Here is a 21,113-nt window from a genome sequence, read left to right on the forward strand (position 1 = left end):
ATTCTGTAGAGTACACAGAATAAAAACTGAGTGTGTGTACTTTAACAGGAGGGGTAAACGAGGCTTCACAACTCTGACGATTGTAAGTCCTGAAAGTGTTAACGTGGATAAAATTCTCCAGGACGCGCGAAAAGTTTTTTAGGTGCTTAGGTGGCATGTTTTTCAGCGATAACCTGATTTAAATAGCGCGAATTATAGCTCTTCAGCCTCACATTCACTCGCACAAGTGTGATCTCGAGCTACTGGCTAATGGTAACGCATGATGCTGGGCGAGTTGGTAGAGCATTCTTTTGAAACACAACGCTGGCGGACAACGGACGAGAATGAAGACACACAGAAGACACACAGTGCGCATTGTGTGTCACACAAGGCTCACACGTCCCGGAAATTTTTGTCCCCAGCCGTGCATTTGCGAAGACACGGGCACTAGTGCTTCACAGAAACACGAAAACCTTTATTCACGCACAAAGGGTTTACAGCGTCTACACTGGCCACGCCTGCGCGGATTGATACACAGCATTCTTAGAAAGTGAATGCCCGGAAACAGTGGCAGTATTCCACCCCAGGTCAATACATGTAGGTGGGCAAGGGCGCCTTCGACTTTGAGAGAACAGGCGTAAGTGTGTGGGTGGGTGGAAAGGGGGACAGCGCAGGCCACATTGCATTCCTAACGCATGTGTGAAGCATGCAATAGGAGTACGCTCGTGAGATATTTCACATGTTCGATGCATCAAGTGAACGAACCAATGGTATGCTCAGTAGTCTGCCCAAATTTTTAACGCGCGTTGTATCTGCCTCTAATCTTATAACTCACACGAGTACTTCAAGCCTCTCTCTTTTACTTATTTCTATTTAAACGCAACTAGTGAGAGAAAATTCAGTCACTGACCTTTCCCTCCCGGCATACCGGACGCCTCAGCTAGGATGGCTTTTAAATAAATTTACGTTGAAGATAACCGCCGCGTAGACAAAATGTTGGCCAGATAGTGCAGTCTTTTACCATGTAATGCGACTAATACAAACACAATCTGACAAAACTGGAAATGGCAGATGAAGGGAGCAACCTCTCAATTTACCAAAAAAAAACAAAAAACACTAAGCACAAGTACATCGTGTATATGCAAGACGCTGTTCATTAAAAGCTTTGGAGCTTACATAGCTCCCTCGTGTCTACACGACAGGACGTATTAGTAAATTTAGTAATGCTCACTTAAATGGTACGACGTCACACTACTGGATAATAGTAATTCAGTCAATAGCTCAAAAATTTGGTATGCGGTGTAAAGCTGTTGCATAACACGCGTGCAGCTTTGCGGGTTGTGCTGTTGAGGTAAAAATGAGCGTGAATAGGTTCCGAAGATTTATGAAACACTTTCCCAATTCCACATGCCAGTGGAATAACTCGTTTTCCTTGAAGGCGGACGAGCACTTTCACAATGATATACATAGAACAGACATATACAATATATGTGGGCATTCTAGATGGCCAGGCATTGCCGCAAGATTGTTACCCACGTAAATCCACCGTAATAACAGGAGTGGTGTGTATTAGGCGTCTGCCTCGTTGTTTCTGGGAACAACAACCTGGTGCTCTAAAGAATGACTTTAATAAATGTCTATATATGTATCAAAGTCATAGATTTCAGCGTTGTCAGAGTGAAGACAAAAGTTTGAACAGATTTTTTGTGGAGTGACTTGAAGCTTGAAAAGTGCAGATATAAGCCATATGTCGCGAGGAACAATTTGTAGCAAGTGAATAAGTGATAAATGTGAAATGTACAAAGATGTCTGGAAGCAAGATGACACTTCATGTTACTCCTGATACCCGATACAGCACGTACAGTACACAGGAATATTAACGGGGTAGGCGCCTTCCGAGAACAAGCCGGGGGGGGGGGGGGGGGGGGGGGGGGGGGGAGACACAACTACTCGTATGCTGGCGCCTTTCAGTGCCTGGTCTTCGGTCATTTCCTATCTCAGTTGACAACAGCGCTTGCGAAGTCAGCAGGCTATCAAAATGTGCTCCAAAAGATATCTTCCCTGTTTTCATGCTATACCAAAATTTCATTTGTTCTTTTGATGCCGTAAGTGCAGCATCCGTCACAGCCAATGGCACTTGAAGCCATTACTTCGAGTCTTGTCGAATTGTGCAGAACAGGCAGAGGGAGATGATCATGACGATGATCTGTAAAGCAAAAAAAGGCAAGAGAAAAAATAATGTTTAGTACTTCCGAACGCATGCCAAGCTGCTCCTCCATTCATTTCTTCGGCACATCTACATCACCACCAGTAAGGTAGCTTTGTAGTAGGGATCCAGATACACGGAGGTCACAAATGGCTTTCCCTCCCTTGTTCACTTTGTATGAATACCTCAGGTAATGCAGCAACGAATAATCACTAGGAGCATCAACAAAAACTTAAAAATATAAGAGTACAATAGCTGGAAGAAGAACAAGAACAAATATGGAAATACATATAAAACACTACACGCAGTAGTATAGGGCCCTCAGTGAATTGACAAACATCTTCAAAAAACAAGAACATCAATGAATAAGGCTTGAAATAGTGTGTTCGAAATCAGGCGCCACCATTACATCATTAGGCAGCAGGCTCCAATCGATAATTGTTTGGTTTGGTTTTATGGGGTTTAACGTCCCAAAGCGACTAAGGCTATGAGAGACGCCGTAGTGGAGGGCTCCGGAAATTTCGACCACCTGGGGTTCTTTAGCGTGCACTGACATCGCACAGTACACGGGCCTCTAGAAGTTCTCCTCCAAAGAAATTCTAGCCGCCGCGGCCGGGATCGAACCCGCGTCTTTTGGGTCCAATCGATAATTGTGTTTGGCAAAAACAACTGCGACCGTCCTTATCAAGACTTCATTACTACCCCAGAGAATTATTGCCGAAAAGCTCAGAAACTTTTTGAACGCAACAGTACTTAATTAGCCGCGTCGGTGCACTGGCGATTAAAGGTAATTGATGCCACGGATGGCGAACTTCATTGATCATGACATGTTTACGCAAAAGGCGTACTGGCGCTAAAAAACGGAGACAAAACACACAAGACAGGACTGGCGCCAACTTCCAACTGAGTTTATTCACAGAAAAACCACTTAATAACCACAATGCATGCAAAAAGATAAAGACAAACCAGATACAAGGGGTGATTTAACAAAGACACACGTGCCACACGGACCAAAGCAATTATTATAACGCTGACAAAGACCCTATGAGAACAACTAGCCCCTCACCGTACTCTTCTAGACAAAGACCCACTAAGAAACCTAATCTCTTCATCTGACAGCGACACAGATGGCTTGCTTATGCAGATATCGCCCTCTGCTTGATGTAATAGGCTTCTGTTATCTCACGCTCTAATCTGTCTTTTCACCTTGCAATGAATTTGGTGTTCTCAAAACCGGGACGGCATTTGCAGCTTTTGCAGTGAGTGGCCATGTGGCTGCCATAGCCATTTCTTACAGCAATCTTGTGCTGCCTCACTCTTTCATTGTAGCACTGACCTGTCTGGCTGATATGTGGCCTTATGATTCAGCACATTCAAAAATAATTAAAAGAAGCACTCTGAACTTGTGCCTCGAAGCAGCACGTGAGAAATCGTGCGAACACGAAATGCAGGCCAGCTTCGATAGCCAATTGGCAAGAATGTTCGATTCAGGCTACCCTCGGTCGGTCGCGAAGGCTGTTGCCGAGACCTTCCTGAAGAAAGTAAAGAAGACCATCTACGACCCTGAAGACGAGGAAAGATGAGCGGACCTTGCGACCGTAAGTTGCCCCCTACCTCCCCAAAGATTCGCATAACACGAGGAAAACGAACGGCTTCGGGGTGCCGCTCGTTTTTCCGGCTCCGGTAAAACTCGGCCGACTATGCCCTCGTATCTCCAGCAAGGAGACCACCAAAGCTAGACGCGAAGAAAAGCATGGGAAGCTCTATGTACAGTGCCAATCAGCAGTGCTGTACGAGATTCCGCTGTCGTGCGGAAAAGCCTATGTCGGCAAAACTGGCAGGCGCGTCAACGACCGGAGCTCGGACGAAATTTTGAATATAACAAAGATGTGAGCTTGGTTCACCATTGCGCGTCTTGCAGTGAATTTTCACCTCATTTTGATAGTGCAAGGATTCTAGCAAACGAAAAGACCAAACTGCACGTGACTACAGGAAGCTTACCGTATAAAGAAAACGGGTGATAACTGCGTAAACTATACTTCGATTCATTTGTACACATCAGAATACGACCTTTTCTCTGCCAAAAGATAATATGTATCCACGAAGAAAAATGTTGTAAGTTGCCGTTGTCACGTGCTTTTCCTCTTTTCTTTCCTTGTGTATTTTGTGCGCATGCGCGGCGGAGCATTGCTGAAATAAATCAGTTGTGAATGCAGCATTAGTCTGCGTCTTAGGTGTTTTCGTCCCTATGTGGTTGTTTTTAAAGTAGGCTGTTACGTCCAAGCCTATTCTTATTCATTCAGTTATTTCACTCTCGTGGTCCGAGTCTGCGGTTATGTATTATTTTAAAACTTCTACCTTTGCGCTATCTATCGTAAACTTCTTTTAACGCGTTGGCGTTAAGGTTCCCGTTCTGCAGAAAAATCGGCGCCACCGTCAACGTTGTGAGCGAAAAATCCCCGGAGAATCAACCTAGGTGGGCTACCTTGGCCAGCTAACGTTGCAGCGTCATCACAACTTTCCCAGCGGATTTTGAGAAAACTAACCACCGAAGCAGGTGGCAGTTAATTTAAGGATTGGTCGTGAGAGATTGCTCATGAATGGCGACCTGGGTCGCGCAAGCCCCCAGAGGCAGCAGCAGCTGCCATCGCAGGGCATCGCCTAACCGCTGCACCACTGCACTAATAGGGCTATGAGGACTTCCAGGGATCTATGAATGTAAAGTAGAGACTAAAGTCATTCCTTTAAGGATGAGCTGAAGTCCCCTGAGTTACTTAGCTAGGCAATTTCATCAGCGAATCGTAAATTACCGAAGTATTCCAATAAACTCTTATCCCCAACTGTTCCCAACAAAGGTCTCTCAATACCTCCTGTAACCGAGAGGCGAAAAACCTGAAGAGATCGTGCTTCTCTGACAAAGTGCTGTCTTAGTTGGATTTTATTACTTTCTTCATGAAGGGCTATGGTGGCTGTGCAGCTGCTACAAGCGTCCTCCAGTATTTTTACATAAGGCTCTGCTATATTCTAGTTCTGCGATGCCTGCAAGGTTGTTGTTTCGACTGAGTCCAATACTTTTTCGTCATCTATAAAAGCTACACATGGGGAATGGTTATTATCTGCGCATTTCTCTCTCATCTTATTGATAATGTGAATATGGTCTATTCTCGAGTAAAATTTACGAACGCCTGCCTGGTGCTTTGGGCTGATTCAAGTCTATGGTTGTCTTCAATCTATTAGCGGTAACCTTTTTAAATATTGGTGAAGGAATTCTACAGTCATCGACCCCCAGGGAGCATAAGGGAAGCTGTTTGACAAGGTTTTGCACGCCAAGGTGACAGCAAAACCGACGAAAAGCGGAATAGGCTTTGGAGATATTTCTCTCTGTGCCATTCAAACTGCTGACGGGAATATATAATCGCTTGGCGGTTGCATTCAGTTGCATTGACGGGACGTAAAGCCATCGCCGCTGTGATAAAGCGCCGCCCGCTAAATAACCTGAAGTGCCGAAGACCGCCGGAGGATGTCATGGTCCAGCATTACGTACAAGATATAAAAATTATTTCTACATTGCAGCTGAAGAGGCGGACAAGTAAATGGGAGTGCACTGAAACCGCGAAGCAAACAATAGTCACGAGGAAAATCTGCCGTGCGCGCTTACGTCAACACTGCTGACTAGTAGTACACGACGCAAGCACGCGTCCACACTGGTTCGCCGCAGCACCGCAAGGTGCAGACTCTGCTCGATCTCGCGGCCAATAGATCTACGAAGAACTCCACGGCTACAATAGCTATGTTATCCACAGTGGTGAAAACATTGCCCTGCTCCGCCTTGTGCCCCACAAATCACATAGAGCATACATTTGATTTGTACATATGCCCCTTTTCCTAGTCAATGCTTTCAGACTACCTTCGTTCTTTAGAGCATGCTTGATTCTCTCCATATTATACTCCCTTATGTCGGTTCATCAACATCAGCCTTACTACGTCCGCTGCAGGGAAAAGGTCCCATACCTCTCCAATTAAATATTATTGCGCAGGCTGCGGCCACCCTATCCCTGATATTTTTTTAAATCACACCTACCCACCTAACTTCCTGTAGCCCTCTGTTACGCTTGCCTTATCTTGGAATCCAGTCCGTTAGTCTTAATGACCATCGGTTGTCTTGCCATTCTTGGGCCGTTTTTATTTAATGTCTATGTAAATGACCTTATGTCTACTTATGATAATGTCGTATTTGTATTATATGCGGATGATTCAAGCTTGTTCTTTAGCTCAACTAATGAAGTTGATTTGTTTAAAATGACAAATAATGCGTTCTCAAAAGTACTGAATTGGTCCGAAACAAACAGCTTAAAAATAAATGAAAAAAAAACAAAAGCAATTTAACTTGCGCCTAAAAATAAACGCTTCGCCTCTAGTCGTGATCTAAAATTTGGACCTCATGAAATAGATATCGTGAAAGAACATAAAATACTCGGTGTCGTATTCTCTAGTCAGATGACATGGGACATTCATGTTGAGCGAATGGCTAAAAAACTCTCATCTGCTGTAGGTGCCTCATTTCGAACCCGTGATCTCTTTCCGATGTCCATTAGACTACAAGTTTACCCCGAACTCTTCCGTTCACACCTTAGCTATTGCACACTAGTATGGGGAACGACTACAAAAAAAAGTCAGTACATTTCTGCGTCTAGAAAAAAAAGCGATGCGTTGCATAAACAATGTGCCATATTTACTTCCTTCAGCCGCGCTATTTCGTCAGCATCATGTCATTAATATCGAGTCTCTTTATAATTACCGCCTCCTCTACCACTTTGATTTTGCTAACGAAATGTATAAAGAATTCCTTCTCTGACTATGAGGTGCAACGTTGCTCTGTAATATTTCGAAAACACGTGCCCCTGAAGAATGGTTGATTCCACACCACCGAACTAATTACCTTCTCCAGTCATTAAGCTATACAGTGCCAGTGTTACTAAATAAGATCAGTCTATCTAGTTTTAATGACGCTGAAATAACGTGTAAGATTTTGCGTTCAATGTTTCTGGAGTGACCCGTGTTTGCTGTTTCTGGCGTAAAATGGTAGCGTGTAGAATAAAAACATACACATGGTAGTTTAACCTCTCATATGTGGAATTATCGCTTTTTTTTTCAGTTTTATGTGCATGTTAACCCTGGCTTTTGTATAACATCTCAATATCTTTTTTGATTCATCTACTTCACCTTTTATTTTTGTAAATCTGTAATAAAATGTGATAGCAATTGATATCTTGTATATAATTTTTTTGTACTGCTGTCACTGTTGCCTGCCGCCGGCTTCCAGGCCTCGTCAAGCTGTTACTACAGCTTTTTGCCTGGGAGACCGTCAACATTGTGAAATGTTGAAAATAAAGGTAAATTGAATTGAATTGCTCAGCTCGTCTAAGTCATTCATTATGCTTTGTAACTCATCTGCTGTGTAATTAAGCAAGGCAACGTCATCAGCGAGTCCCAGATTACTAAGGTATTCTCCATTAACTCTTATCCTCAACTTTTCCCAATCCGGGCCTCTGAATACCTCCTGTAAACAGGCCATGAATAGCATTGGTGATATCTTGTCTCCCTGCCTGATACCCTTCCTTGTTGGAATTTTAATGGTGACTTTATGGAGGACCCTTGTGGCTCTGCAGCTGTTATAGATATCGTTCAGTATTTTTAACTACTGATCTTCTACAGCCTGATTCTGCAACGCCTGCATGACTGCCGATGTTTTGAATGTGTGAAATGCTTGGTCGTAATCTACAGTGGCAATATATAGAAGTTGGATATATATACTAAACATTTCTCTATCATCTGATTGGTAGTGTGAATATGGTCTATTGTTGAGTAGCCTTTACAAAAGCCTCCCTCATCATTTTGTTGATTTAGTCTAAGATTGTCCTGGCTCTATTAGCGATTACCTTAGTAAATACCTTATAGGCAACAGACAATAAGTTTACCGGTCTAATTTTTCAACTCCTCGACGTGTCTTTTCTTCAGTGTTAAGATTATAGCGTTCTTCCAAGCTTCCGGTACACTTGCGGTCATAAGGCATTGCGTATACAGGGCGGCTAGTTTTTCTAGCATAATCTCCGCTCCATCCTTCAAGAGATCTGCTGTTATCTGATCCTCACCAGCTGCTAGCCCCCATTTCATTGCACCTAAGGTTTTCATACTTCCTCTTTCGTTAGAGGCGGAGTGTACCATTTCTGTGCGCTTCTGCCTTTCTTATTAACATCCTGAGTCATGTCCAACATGATTCGATAAAAATTTTTAATACTAGAAAACTGTAAGGTATTTGTATAGAAATATTGAGAGTCATGGTCCATTCTTCCAATATGTAGGAAAATATTTATTTTATAGTGTTTCTATCGTGCGCATCGAGCATTTAAAACTGCCATATAAAACCAATGGGGAACGCTTTTTACGATAGCGAAAATGTTAACAGCATACAAATGCAAGCCTGCTGACGAGATATTTATTTATTTATTATACCCTCAAGGTACAAAGGTACATTATAGAGAGGAGGGGCGGATGCAGAGGCATACACATTCTACACAAAAAGTTATTAGTAAAAAATACACACAATCTCTGTAAAAACAGTACAAAAACAACAGTAAGCACACAAAAAGAATGAAAAAGAACAAAGGTACAAACGGTCTATTTCGAAATAGGAAACGGTGTTGATAAATACAGAAAAATATGACAATGGAAACAAATATAAAACAGGGAATACAGTTCCTAATAAAAAAAACAGCCATAATTCGAATATGAACGCCAATTATGAAAGCCATGATGATAATATGAGCACCAGCTATGAAAAGAAACTTTGTAATGCGGATTTAAAGTTCTCAATTTCATATGTGCTGGTTAGTGATGCGGATACGTTGAGTGTTATGCAGAAACCTTGCAATAGAAGAAAAAATGGCTCTTTCCCGTTCAAAAATGCCTTTGTCCAAAATTCGTAGTAGAGAGAGGTTAGTCAGATGGTTCGTGATAATCACAAAGTGAACAAGGGTGATCTTGTTCAGACAAGTAGACAAGAGAAGACAAGAGGACTTGTCCTCGTCTGGGCGAAGACAAGTTCTCTTGTCGAAACGTTGGCAAGCACTCTGATGTTTTCCGTCCCTTGTTCACTTTGCGATTTGTCCATAACTGTTGGGCATGATTGTCTACTGCATATATATTTGTATGGAATTATTCGGCTACTGTAACTATCTTATTCATAATGCTAATGACTTTGCCATCTTTCTCTCTTAACGCATACATTTGTTTTTGCGTATGCCCAGTTTCCTTATCATGGCTTCTAGAATGCCTCCATTCTTAAAAGCATGCTGGATTCTCTCCATATTATACTTCAATATGTCGGCTACCTTGGGCTTATTTAACTTTGATAGCTCTGCCAGTACTATTCATTCTGTAGGATTAGAATCCTTCATGATTTTGCTTTTCTTAATGAGATCTTTCGTCTCCTGAGATAGCCTGCCGGTATCATGTCGTACCACCCGGCCGCCTACTTACACTGCGCACTCCGTAATGATAGCTGCGAGCTTGAGCGATAAGGTCAGTGTCCTCGCTTAAAGCCGAATGTCTGTTCTGAAGCGATATCCTGAATTACTCTACCTTACCTCTTATCGCTAACTCTTTGATGGGCTTCTGCCTCACTAGTTTCTTCTGCTCCTTCTTCAAGGCTATGGTAAATCGAGACAATAATATCCTAACACGTACTAATACTATCTTGCACTATCCTGTGGTCGCTACAACGGACCTTTCCGAGGACTTCCACATCCTCTACGATGCCAGGGTGAGCGCACAGTATGAAGTGAATTTCATTTTTAGTCTCACCATTGAGGCTCTTCCTCGTCCACTTCCTGTTCCCTACTTTGCAGAAGAAAGGATTCATGATCCGTGAATTATTTCTCCCTGCGAACTCTGCGAATAACTTCCCCCTGCTATTCCTGGAGCCCATGCCATAGCCACCTACCGCCCTGTCTTCAGCCTGCTTCCTTTCTACATTGGCATTGAATTCCCCCATCAGTACAGTGTACCACACTTTTAATTTAATCATTGCTGATCGCACGCCCTCATAGAAGGTTTCAACGATTTGGCCATCATGGCTGGATGTAGGCGTGTAGGCCTGTACCACCTTCTGTCTGTACCTCTTATAAAGAGTAATTACGATACCTCCCACTCTCTCGTCAATACTATAGAACTCCTGTATGCTGCCAGTTGCATCCCGACTGATGAGGAAGCCCACACCTAGTTCTCGACTGCCCGCTAATCCACGATAGCCCCGTACGTGCCCGCCCCTTAGTACTGTATACGCCTCATCTGTCCTCCTAAACGAAGTCCGATTACATCTCATTTAATACTCGCTGGTTCCTTGAACAGAAGTGCTAGACCAGCCTCACTGGATAAGATTCTAGCGTTAAAAGTTGCCAGGTTCATTTCCCAATGGCGGCTTGCCCGAATCCAGAGATGCTTAGCGTTGCGTCCCTGATCTCAGCAGCGTCTTGGTCGGTTGCTTTGCAGCGGGTGGGGACTGAGGGCCGGGTTTATTTGGTGCATTAATATCGGAGGTGGTGGCCAGTTACTATGCCATGATGGCCAAATCCTATTCTGGTGAGGGAGTTCGTTGTCAGCTGTGGTCACCGGGATTTGGCTGCACCCCTGGCTTGGTTATGTAGTTCCATCGACACGTGGATTTTTTATCCGGCAGAGAATCACGCGGCATGGACATTCGAACCGCGACCCTCTAGGCGAGGTGAAAGCTCTACCTTGACACCTTCGCTGAATTTTTATTGTAATAGTTGCCTCGTATAAGCCACACGCCTTTCAGGACGCTCTGCACGGATCACCCACTAAGCATATCCACAAGGGCACGCAAGCACAGCATTCAGCTTTTACAATGCACGGGAGGGCAGTCGAACGGGAATTTTGCCAGAGTAGCCTCGCTGCTCGAGTTCCTTTATTTTATGTTTCTATCTCTGTCTCAGCGGTCTACACAGTTCCATTCAAGCACATTCTGGAAAACTCAAACAACTCTTACCTGAACAAACCCGAGGGCGAGACCCAAGCCCCCAACCACGGCTCCTGTCCGCTCCAGCAGAACCCGCAGGTTCTCGCTACATCCCTGAAAAAGATTTATCGAAGCATCACACAATTTTTGATCACTGCTTGCATTGTCATTTTTTCTTAACAATAAATTAAGTGATAGAGATCCGTGAACGTGACTAACAAATTTGCTGAGGTTTGTGGCTTATCACCATAGTTTAGTCAGTCGTTCGAGCGCGGAGCTAAAGGTTGCTTTGGAATGGAGAGTAACAACTTGCGCTGCCACGTTCGTTCTAAGCAGTTCGACCTTCTCATACGGCCTTCTCTGTTAGGAATGAAATAGTTTTAGCTCTTTTGGCCTCAACTCTCCTCAAATTGAAAAACTTGCAAAGCATTTGCGACATGACTTGCCGCTCTTCTCTTTGCTACTGCTTTTTGCGCAATCGTATTTTCGAAATTGTAAAAATTCATATACCTATACGGTATACCGCCAGCTGCAGATTTCTAATTGCAACCACGCACATAATGACAACAGTTAAGTACTTACCCATTACAAATTTATTTACCAGGTTACCGGCTGACATTCTTCACTTATTTTTTAATGTTCACCAACACCTGCGATACTATGCACAAAACTCACCTTCCTACTTCAGAAAGTCTATATTTAAAAATTACTGGATGGCTTCACCGAAACATCCAGATCTCCGAACTCCAAAAGCCTCTGACTCTCGGCAATTCAACTAACTTGCTTAGCTTTGAAAATGTGAAGACACCAACTGGAAGAATTACCTGCTTCAAGTAGCAGGTGTCCCTTGACAAATTCCTCATGAATTTACGCCTTTTTAAACCACACTCTATGAAGAGCCGAGCAGCTGCTTTGGAAGAATAAAAATAGCCTTGCACTCCATGTGTGCTACGGGGCTGATTTCTGAGAAAAGCACTCTCAGGGAAAGGGCACGGGTGTCTCTCCGCTCCAGATTTAAGGAGCGTCAAGTTATAATTCTCATGACCTGCTCTAAGCCGCAAATTTTCAGCAGGAATTTAATCCTGTACTACAGACTGTTGCGTCACTGACAGCATTCGCAGCGTAAGGCTTCATCCCTTCGTTACAACAGGAAATGCCGAATGCACGGCCAATACTTTTCGCCGATTTTTCTTTTTTACGTGGCACAAGCTTCTCTCGTCTGACGGTGGCGCACGTTCATACGGTCTAGAAACTGTGCACAGCCCTCAAGATGGCGGAATTGACCTAGCGCAAAGGCAGGACCAGCTCCCGAGAGATGGAGTTACGACGTTAGCGGCGGAAAGACCATATACTCGATCGGAAAAGACCATATACTCTGGGTAGGGTTGCACTTCTTAGCCTCCTGTCTCTCGTTTCGCTCTTTTTCTGTTTATTAAAGTTTCACTTCAGTCATCATAACGCGCACTTTCGTTTGGCACTTCAGTATAGAAAAAGCTGTTCTGCTCAAAGGTTCGAATGGGGCATTTCGCGAATTCTAGTACGTTTTCCTTTCATTGCTGCGGTGAAATGAAATATAAGTGATTTTTAACTACAGCAATAAAGGATGCAATAGAGACACGAAAAACTCGAGTGAAATTCCATTATTTATTTTTAGCGGAGGGTTTACCATTTAACCACCAATTTTATTGTGATTGCGGAAAAAAGGTAATGCTCAGAACGCCACAGTTCATATTCTCTCAGCCTACGGGGAGATCATTCGGTATGCGCAGTGAGCTGCATGACTGAATGGAAGAGCAGGTGCTCCCACAGTAAATATTTATGTCACGTTTTATTTATGGATTAGAACTTGCTTAATGCCGAAACGAATATCTTCTTGTGAATCGCTATCTAACACCATTCCTGGTTTTAGAAGCTGATCCAATACTTGCATGGGCGCAACCGATCTATTCTCTGAGTCGGAGGTGGTGGTCGTTGTTTATGCAAGTTGTGCACTCACGTATATGAAGATGTTGTTCGTCCTGGAGCTGCTGCACGACTGAGGTATGGTCAGGTCACGGACCTCGTAGTCGTGCTTCGAGATGGCGCCACAGCACTCCAACTGCGAGGAGTAAGGTGATGTTACGTGGCATAGGCCCCTTCGAGCTGTTGTACATACGATCGGTTTCCCTTCCCTGAAAGTCACGATTTGGCAGACATAACTTCACCAGCGAAAGGACGAGACACCACGAGACGAACACAGGACAACGCTGGACTAGCAACTGAAGTTTAATCGAGAAACGGCCAACCTAGGTCACCAGTTATGTCTGATGTACACCAACGAGCCCACATGGGTACCTTGTGACGATTTGGCCACAGCCGTCCACTGCCGTGATTTGCCGAGCCCTCGTGGTAGTTGGGTTACAAATGCCTTTCCCCAGCATCATCAGCATCAGCAGCAGCATGACTACGTCCGTGGCAGGGCAAAGGCCTCTGCCATATCCAACTAACCCTGTCCCTGCAAGCTTCTTAATCTCATCCGTCCACCTAGCTTTCTGTCTTCACCAGCAATGGCTAGAAGATGATTGCATGGTAAACTGCAGGTGGTCAATAAATGTAATGTTTTCATACATGGAAAAGCAGTTATTAGTCTCGCATTCTCTCGCGAGCAATGCAGGACGCCGAAATGAAAATGAGAAAGCCAGCTGCATCATCATCGTTCTTCTCATCGTCATAATCCTAGGGTGAGTTGATACAAGCCCAGGAAATCTGCGCAAATTCTTCTAGGTCGAGTGGCTGCCACCATGTACCGCGTGGCGCTGATCATTCGTGATCACCGCGGGAATTCAGAATTTTCGGTACATCCCGTGAATTTTGTTTGGCTGTCGATCGGAACTAATTGGTGTGAGCGCAGGAAGCATTTTATGGAGAGATTTTGCAGAGAGGAGGAAGAGTCGGTCATGATGATCACCGTGTTCGCGCGCGCAGAATCACTTAGGACTTGCCAGTTTCCTCTAAGTTAGAATTTCTGTATTTGGTGTAATTTTATCATTATATCGAAAATTAAAATATCCCGGTTGAGGTACGCGGTGTTCTCTTCTTGTGGCGAAAAGTGGACTCTAGTTGCTGATGTCCAGGAAAGATGGGCATCAGTTGAAAAATGGCAAAAAGCTTGCAGGCTAATTCGTGATACGCGTGAGTTATATGACTGCACGGAATGGAGTATGCTTACTAATCAATAGCAACTAGCCCAATCTGCAGTTCCACTCTTGTCTCGCTTCTCTTGCGGCACCTCCTATAGAACCCTGTGAAATATTCTAGTCTGTCTTATTGTTCCTGGTCGTCTTCTGATAAAGACTCCTTGAAAACTTGGATAAGCTGTCCTGCTGCCTATGCGGTCACGAATCCAGTGAACTCTTGCTAGAACATCACTGCTCTTTACTGCTACACATGTGAGTGAGTGTTATCAGGCGATGTGCCTTTCTGCGAACGGATGGACGAAATGTGCAAACACAGAAACTGAATGAGTGTTAGTGTAATCAAAGACGCTGTCATTTCTGAAGGTACTTCTGCCTCTGGTCATAACTCCTATCGCGCCCTCTACAAGCATCAACTGGCGTCGGCCAACGCCCTGAATAAGAGCGTGTGCACCGAAAACAAACTCATTTTACGATTTCGTTCTAGCTCAGACCACAGCGAAATAAAAACATCTCCCGTAACAGTTTCTTCGTTGTGAGCGCAAGGTGTTCTGATCGAGATGAACTGCCATGCCCAACAATTCTGGACAAAAACATTTTTTAGTGGGAAACCTTTTATGAACGCAGTTTTTTCATATAAGGTTTCACTACAACAATTAATATCTCAGTAGATAACCCGACGCCAGACTTGCATTTTTTCTATTAATGTTTTTAGTACCGTCAAAAGCGTTCCTCACTGGTTTTCTATGGCAGTGTTTACTGTTCGAAGCGATCAATGGAAACACTGTAAAAGAAAGATTTTGCTAAATATCAGAAGAATGGACCATTACCTTCAATATTTCCATAACCGTAATTTACAATTTTCCAATTTTAAAAATTTTTGTCCGAGAATGATGGATATGCTATTTTATCCAAACAGCTTGCGTTGTCATTTTCATCAGGCTCGAAGCTGCCCAAAGCTCATTTTGCCGCTCTCATTGCGTTCATCTACGTATTACGATCAATTCCCCGCTGTGAAAGCAATCTTGGCTCGGTATGCATCGAAACAAACAAACTTGATCAGAAAAATAAATGAGCTACTTCAGCCACGGATACGGCAAGAAAAAGAAGATGATACTCTAATGATAAAAGCGGGAAATTATCATTAAGCAGAGGCAATGCACAGCACACATTGAATATTTTGCAGAAACAAGTGAAGAAGACAAAATAAATGAAGATAGAGCAAGATTATGGGAACCAAAGCTCGGATAACAATACATGTATGTGGGAGACGGTTGGTTCGAACCACACAGTTGGACAAGAATGGGCGCAGGCATATCCTTGTTCGGTGCCCGGCCTCTTTGCTGTCACGCCACAGCTGATGCTCAAACATTCGCGTTACGCACTCGTAACCATCCTGCGTTTTTTTTTCTGAAAATAACTTGGGAACAAAGCCCTACTATTTAAAAGTGCAATTCGTTTCTTGTCCTGCGCTACACCATTAGCGTATAAAGAGGCTTCCTTCTAATTCAGCCTAGCCAGGCAAACTGTGTCTGTCTGTGGACGAGTGCAGTTATAGTGCAGTTATAGAATCCCGACTGGGACACAAATGAACGGAAGGAATTTGCAAAGAAGTGGTACTCGATGCTACAAAAGCTCATTTCTTAAAAATTCACATGAGCCCAATCTTTGATTAAAATTTTAAAATTAAAAACAGGCGAAAAAGAAGCGCTTTAGAAAACTTACGTGAACTTGCATGAGATCCATGAAGCGTCGAGCCTTTGAGTCGTCGACGATAGTGTCGAGCTTTTCTTCGATTGCCACTGCAAGGTGGTGTTGCAACTGGGAAAGCGGAAGGAATCGAATGAACAAGAAGAAAAAAAAATGAAACGTTGCACGTCTTGCTCATCTGTAACAAATCTTTCGCCGAATATATTACCAATATCATGCGCACGAATTCCGCGTCCATGCAAGGCTGGTCTGTATTTATTCATTGAGCAAACAATCCATTCAACATCACAGTGACGATTTCAAACGGTCAAGAGCCTTGAAGCACAGGAGGTCGTTCGTGTGTGTAGAGCTTAACACAACGATGTAAATTAGACGTCCGGTCAGTACCCGTAGTTTCGCCTCTCGCTTCTAAAACTTACTGCTCTAACGTTTCCTATAATTAGGTTGTGTCATGAACAACAATCATTACAAGAGGTTCAAGAGCACCAGTCGACCGAAATCATCCCTCTGAAACAAGGTTTGAAGTCACTAGGATGCGGTTGACCACACTAAAGACTGCTTGGCTAATTTTCAAACGACTGCAAACACTTTCGTTGGTCGTTGCTAACTTCTTTCATTCACTCTTAGCTTGTGCCGAACCGCTGCCACCACCGTCTTGGTTGGTTGGTTGGCCTCAAGTAAAATGGCACATACCCACTACGGGGGAGTGGCCAAGACACAGGCGGTGAACTGTTGGAAAGATTAGCAGTTTTAGAGGAAAAGGAGTAGTAATAGGGTATAGGCTACTCCGTCTTCCTCACACTGCATCATTCTTCTTCTTTTGTAGCTTTTATTCCCAACAGCTATCCCTCGCAACTTTCAGTCAGTGCGCTGATGATTCCGGCAGAGTAAATTTATTTATTATTTATTTGTTTATTCTGGCATGGTAGCTTCAACGAAAAGTGGCCCAGCGCTTCTTTTCTATTGGGAATAGAAGGCAGGAAGTTCGCTCACCTGGTCTCCGTCAGCCACCTTCCAGACGAGCCCTGCCACGGCGCACTCCATGATGAGCAGCACGAACATGGCGATGAAGTACTGCGAGGGAAAGAGAGATGCTGCACTACCAAGATGGCAAGTAAAAAGGGTAAGCGCTTTCTACAGCGCTAGCTGTATAACCCTAGCTCTCCTGTTTCGCGTTGTCGTCGTTGCGGTCTGGTCTGCACGACCGTTGCGCAGCAAAAAGATACACAACTACATACATGTACACAAATGTGGCGGCTCGGAGGCAGAGCAACTCTACCCAGGACTCTATCCTCTGGTGAAGGCCAACATGGTTAACCGAATTGGCACCGGAGGCGAACACATTTTCCTTCAGGCACGAATACGTCCAATCATTCAGAGGCTATTGCGGCTGTTCGTGCCTGTTCAGGGGCTGTCCAGAGGGAGTGGCCGTCAGGCATCGCAGTCATCAGTGGCGCCACCCGTTAGCGCTGATCCATTTTCGTGTCCTGTGAGTAAACGGCTGTAATTTTTTTCTTTTTCTGATGTTTGAAATAAAGTAGAAGGAGTTCGCTTTTTTAGAATCCCCACTGAAGTAAAGAGAGTAATGTAATGCTCGTCTTGACGCCTTTACTACAGTAAGTCCTACGTCCAAGCATTTCTTTCGATATAGTGGGTGTCTGTACCGTCGTAATCATTTTTCTGCGAGCTCTCCTGCTGCCTCCCTGGTTTAATAAGGCACAAATGCATGCAGCTCGTGACTGCAGCTTATGGACATTTGAGCGAATAAAAAAAAGAGGGGAAAGAGTGAAGAGCAGACACGCATACAAAAGGAATCCATGACTTCGTATGTTAATTGCGTGATTTAAAAGGACGATATTAACTTATGGCCAAGGGTAAGTGCTGTTTCCGCCAGAACAGTAGTTTAGCCAAGCACTGATTAACTGGTTGTGTGCTGAATTGTCTTCTAGACGGAAACAATAATTGAGCCAAAGCATGAGTTAAGACGGTCTTACGCAGTAATAAATTAGCTGAACTCGAGCTTTCGCAAAATACATGTGTGTTTCTCGTTGTCTCCCGCATTTCGTTCAATGATGTTCCAACGTATTCACGAGCACATTACCTTAGCTTTCTTGTTATATCAGTTCTACGAGTCAAACTTATACTCCGCATAATTCTGTAATTTACGCGAACTACTGTCGCAGCATCGTTGTGACCGCTTGTAGAGTTTCTTACAAAAGAACATGGAGGGAAAATATAAGTTGGCCTACATCGATAATTTACAAAGTTCTACAGGCAAAGAGGACTAGTTTCGCTAAACATTGATTTTTATGTGCTCGAAAGAGTTAATAAAAGTGGAGTACAGAAATCAACGCCATCGGCTATTTTACCAGCTGTCAGCACATTTCTCTGCACGCGGATTTTTCAGGCTAGTCCGTCCTTAAGCTTAGTCAATTTCAATTTTTAGGTGATGAAAAATTTTCTAATTAAAGTACTTCAAAGTATTTCGTTTTTGAGTTCAAATTTCCCCACAAAAATGCGTCTTTCGCAATCGAGCAAACACTAACATAGCCAGAGAGGGCCACTTATTGTCGGATTTTTTTTGAACAAAAGTTTCCTGCAGTTGTCCTCAGCAGGGCCTAGCTATCCTGAGCGCCGATGCACCACACAGTAACCTTGTTGGCGAGACGGGGAAAGACAAGATGGACAAGAGCGTAAATTGCTGGGCTAGTTGGTTCGTAATGTTATCAGGGTGGAACCAGCGGAACACAGACGCAGGACCAGAAAAAGGAGGAACACACACCACACCGCTGGACTTGCAACTTATTTATTTCCTGGTGGTCCGCAGAAAAAGGGGACCTGCAAAACCAAGCACCAGACGAGGTTCCCTTCGTGTGAAGTGGGGGTGGTGTACTGCATCCCTTTGTCCTGTGGGAAAACCTACACCGGGCAAACCGAGGGGTGCATCAATCAACATCTGAGGCAGCACCGAACAACGTTCAATTCAGGCACTGGAAGCAATTTAGCCTTGCATGTTAAGGTTGTGGGGATGCACTCGCCTCCCCGTGGTTCGCTTTCCCGCAATGCACCCCAACTGTGGTTAGCTCCCCCGCAACGCACTCTTCTCAGTTGGGTTACTTTAACAGGGGAGGGCGCTCGCGTCGCAGCGACACCAGCGCCACGGATGGCGTTTTACTGCGCGCGCGGGGGAAAATCGGCTTCTCTCCTGCTCGGCATCGGGGAAGCGCGTGGACGTTCACGCGCAAGGCTCCGCTCTTCGTCGGCGGGCGACCTCGTGTGGAAACATGTTTCCCTCAGCTCGTCCCGTCCGGCCTCGGAGTTTTTCCTCCTGCCCTACCGTGGGCGAACGTTCGCTCGTAACCGTGTTGGTGAGTCGGACATCCTCGATTCCTCAGTGCATTTTGTTGCTAGCTGGCGTTATTGTTGTTGTAGCAATAAATGCCTTGTTTGCGTCAGCCAGTGTGTCGTTCCTTTGTTCTCTCAGAGCAAGGCTCGACGTGGTCGCCGTGCGCTCGGCAGCGCTCGCAACCACGGGGTGGGGTCCGTGCTGCTTTGAACTGAGTCAGCCGCGCTTAAACGGGGAGAACGGATTTATCTCCCCAATTTTTTAAACACCACAAAGTATGCAAAGGATGTGCTCCTTTGCTTCACCGCACGAGCATTATCGGACGGGGGAGAACAAGACGCGAGCGTGAAATTCTGGAAGCGTTTTTAATCAGAAAAAACAAGCAGACGTGTGTCAGCGATCCCTCGGTTTTTATCACGGATAAAGAATATAACTTTCTTTTATCTTAATGCCGTCGATCCTATCGTCCAGAGTGCGCGCTTGCGCAGGGAAACATTTAAATGTGTGGGTTTTCTTGGCAATAAATCAGTTTCAAGTCCAGCGGTGTGGTGTTTGTTCCTCCTTTTTCTTGTCCTGCGTCTGTGTTCCGCTGGTTCCACCCTGACAACAAGATGGTAAACTACGCTCACCGTGAGTAGCATGCAGGGGCTGTCGATGGCGGCGGCGCAGCAACCCATGAAGCCCAGCACGAGCAGGAGGACTCCGACGGCCATGACCACATAGCAGGCACTGTAGTAGTTGGACAGCGGAAGGTTGTCCTGGTACACCCAGAAGTCCGGGTCCGACCGGATCCAGATGCCCACCGAGAGCACGCCCAGACCCAGCATCTGCGCATCACGCATTGTCAGTGCACAAATGCAGACGTGCAGGCGCAGTGTTGCACAAAACGTCAAAAGGAACGGAAGCAGAATGTAGAAATGCGAAGAAATCGGCTGTCCGACAGTGAAGTACACAGGCCCCAATTCCGGGAGCCTCGTGTCCGTCTCAGCGTCACACCAATACACGTCAGCGCGGTATTTATTTTAAATAAAATGATCAGGCATACTGTGGCATACATGCGCAGCAAAGGCGACGCCCTTCTCTTGACAAGGACTTCGCCTCGCTATTACAAGTAATGTGACACCGCGTTGGCACTCCGTGAACGTAGTACATGATTTCGCCTAATGAGGCATCGATAGAGCGGGGTAGATTGCTGGCCCTTTAACAAAGTTCATGTATTTTTCACATCATAATGAAAGCTGAATAAAGGACAATCATTAATTTCACGACACGCTCACATCAGACAGTTTATCATATAATACTAGAAAAGGAATAAGTTAAGCGGAACCGAAGTTATCGAGGCTTGAGACAAAAATGAACAATAAATAGACCAATTTTTGTGTGTGTGTGTATCATAGTTTTTTTTGTGAATTAGATCAAGCGAAAGATAGGGTATGTAAAATGCATGGAACGTTCCTCTTTAAATATTTGTATGGAAAGTAGGTAAAGTGGTAGTATAATTTTAGAAAAATCAAATCCAAAGTTTAATTTTAAATTCCATGTCTTAAATGGCGCCTGTGTTGGCATACTATTCTAAGTGAAAATTCTCGGGTTCATCTCCTAAGCAATGACTGTGTCGTTTAGTAACAATGGCGGTTTGCGCCTTGCAAATGTAAGCACTCT

The 21,113-nt window shown here is 44.5% G+C and overlaps 1 protein-coding gene across 1 annotated transcript in view; it reads right to left on the reverse strand.

The window, feature by feature from the left end:
- Nucleotides 1–433: 433 nt before the first annotated feature.
- Nucleotides 434–21,113, reverse strand: part of LOC149367732 (CD9 antigen-like) — a 39,235-nt gene continuing 18,555 nt past the window's right edge. The window contains exons 2-7 of the mRNA XM_089557314.1: nt 20,081–20,278; nt 17,099–17,179; nt 16,121–16,216; nt 13,219–13,320; nt 11,253–11,336; nt 434–2,185 (exon numbers count right to left, since the gene is read on the reverse strand). Coding sequence (XP_089413440.1) covers nt 2,126–2,185; nt 11,253–11,336; nt 13,219–13,320; nt 16,121–16,216; nt 17,099–17,179; nt 20,081–20,278 — 621 coding nt within the window. The 3' untranslated portion in view covers nt 434–2,125. The remainder of the gene's footprint in view (nt 2,186–11,252; nt 11,337–13,218; nt 13,321–16,120; nt 16,217–17,098; nt 17,180–20,080; nt 20,279–21,113) is intronic.

Source organism: Amblyomma mixtum, chromosome 1 (assembly GCF_055824585.1).
Source record: "Amblyomma mixtum isolate Tamu chromosome 1, ASM5582458v1, whole genome shotgun sequence".
NCBI lineage: Eukaryota > Metazoa > Arthropoda > Arachnida > Ixodida > Ixodidae > Amblyomma > Amblyomma mixtum.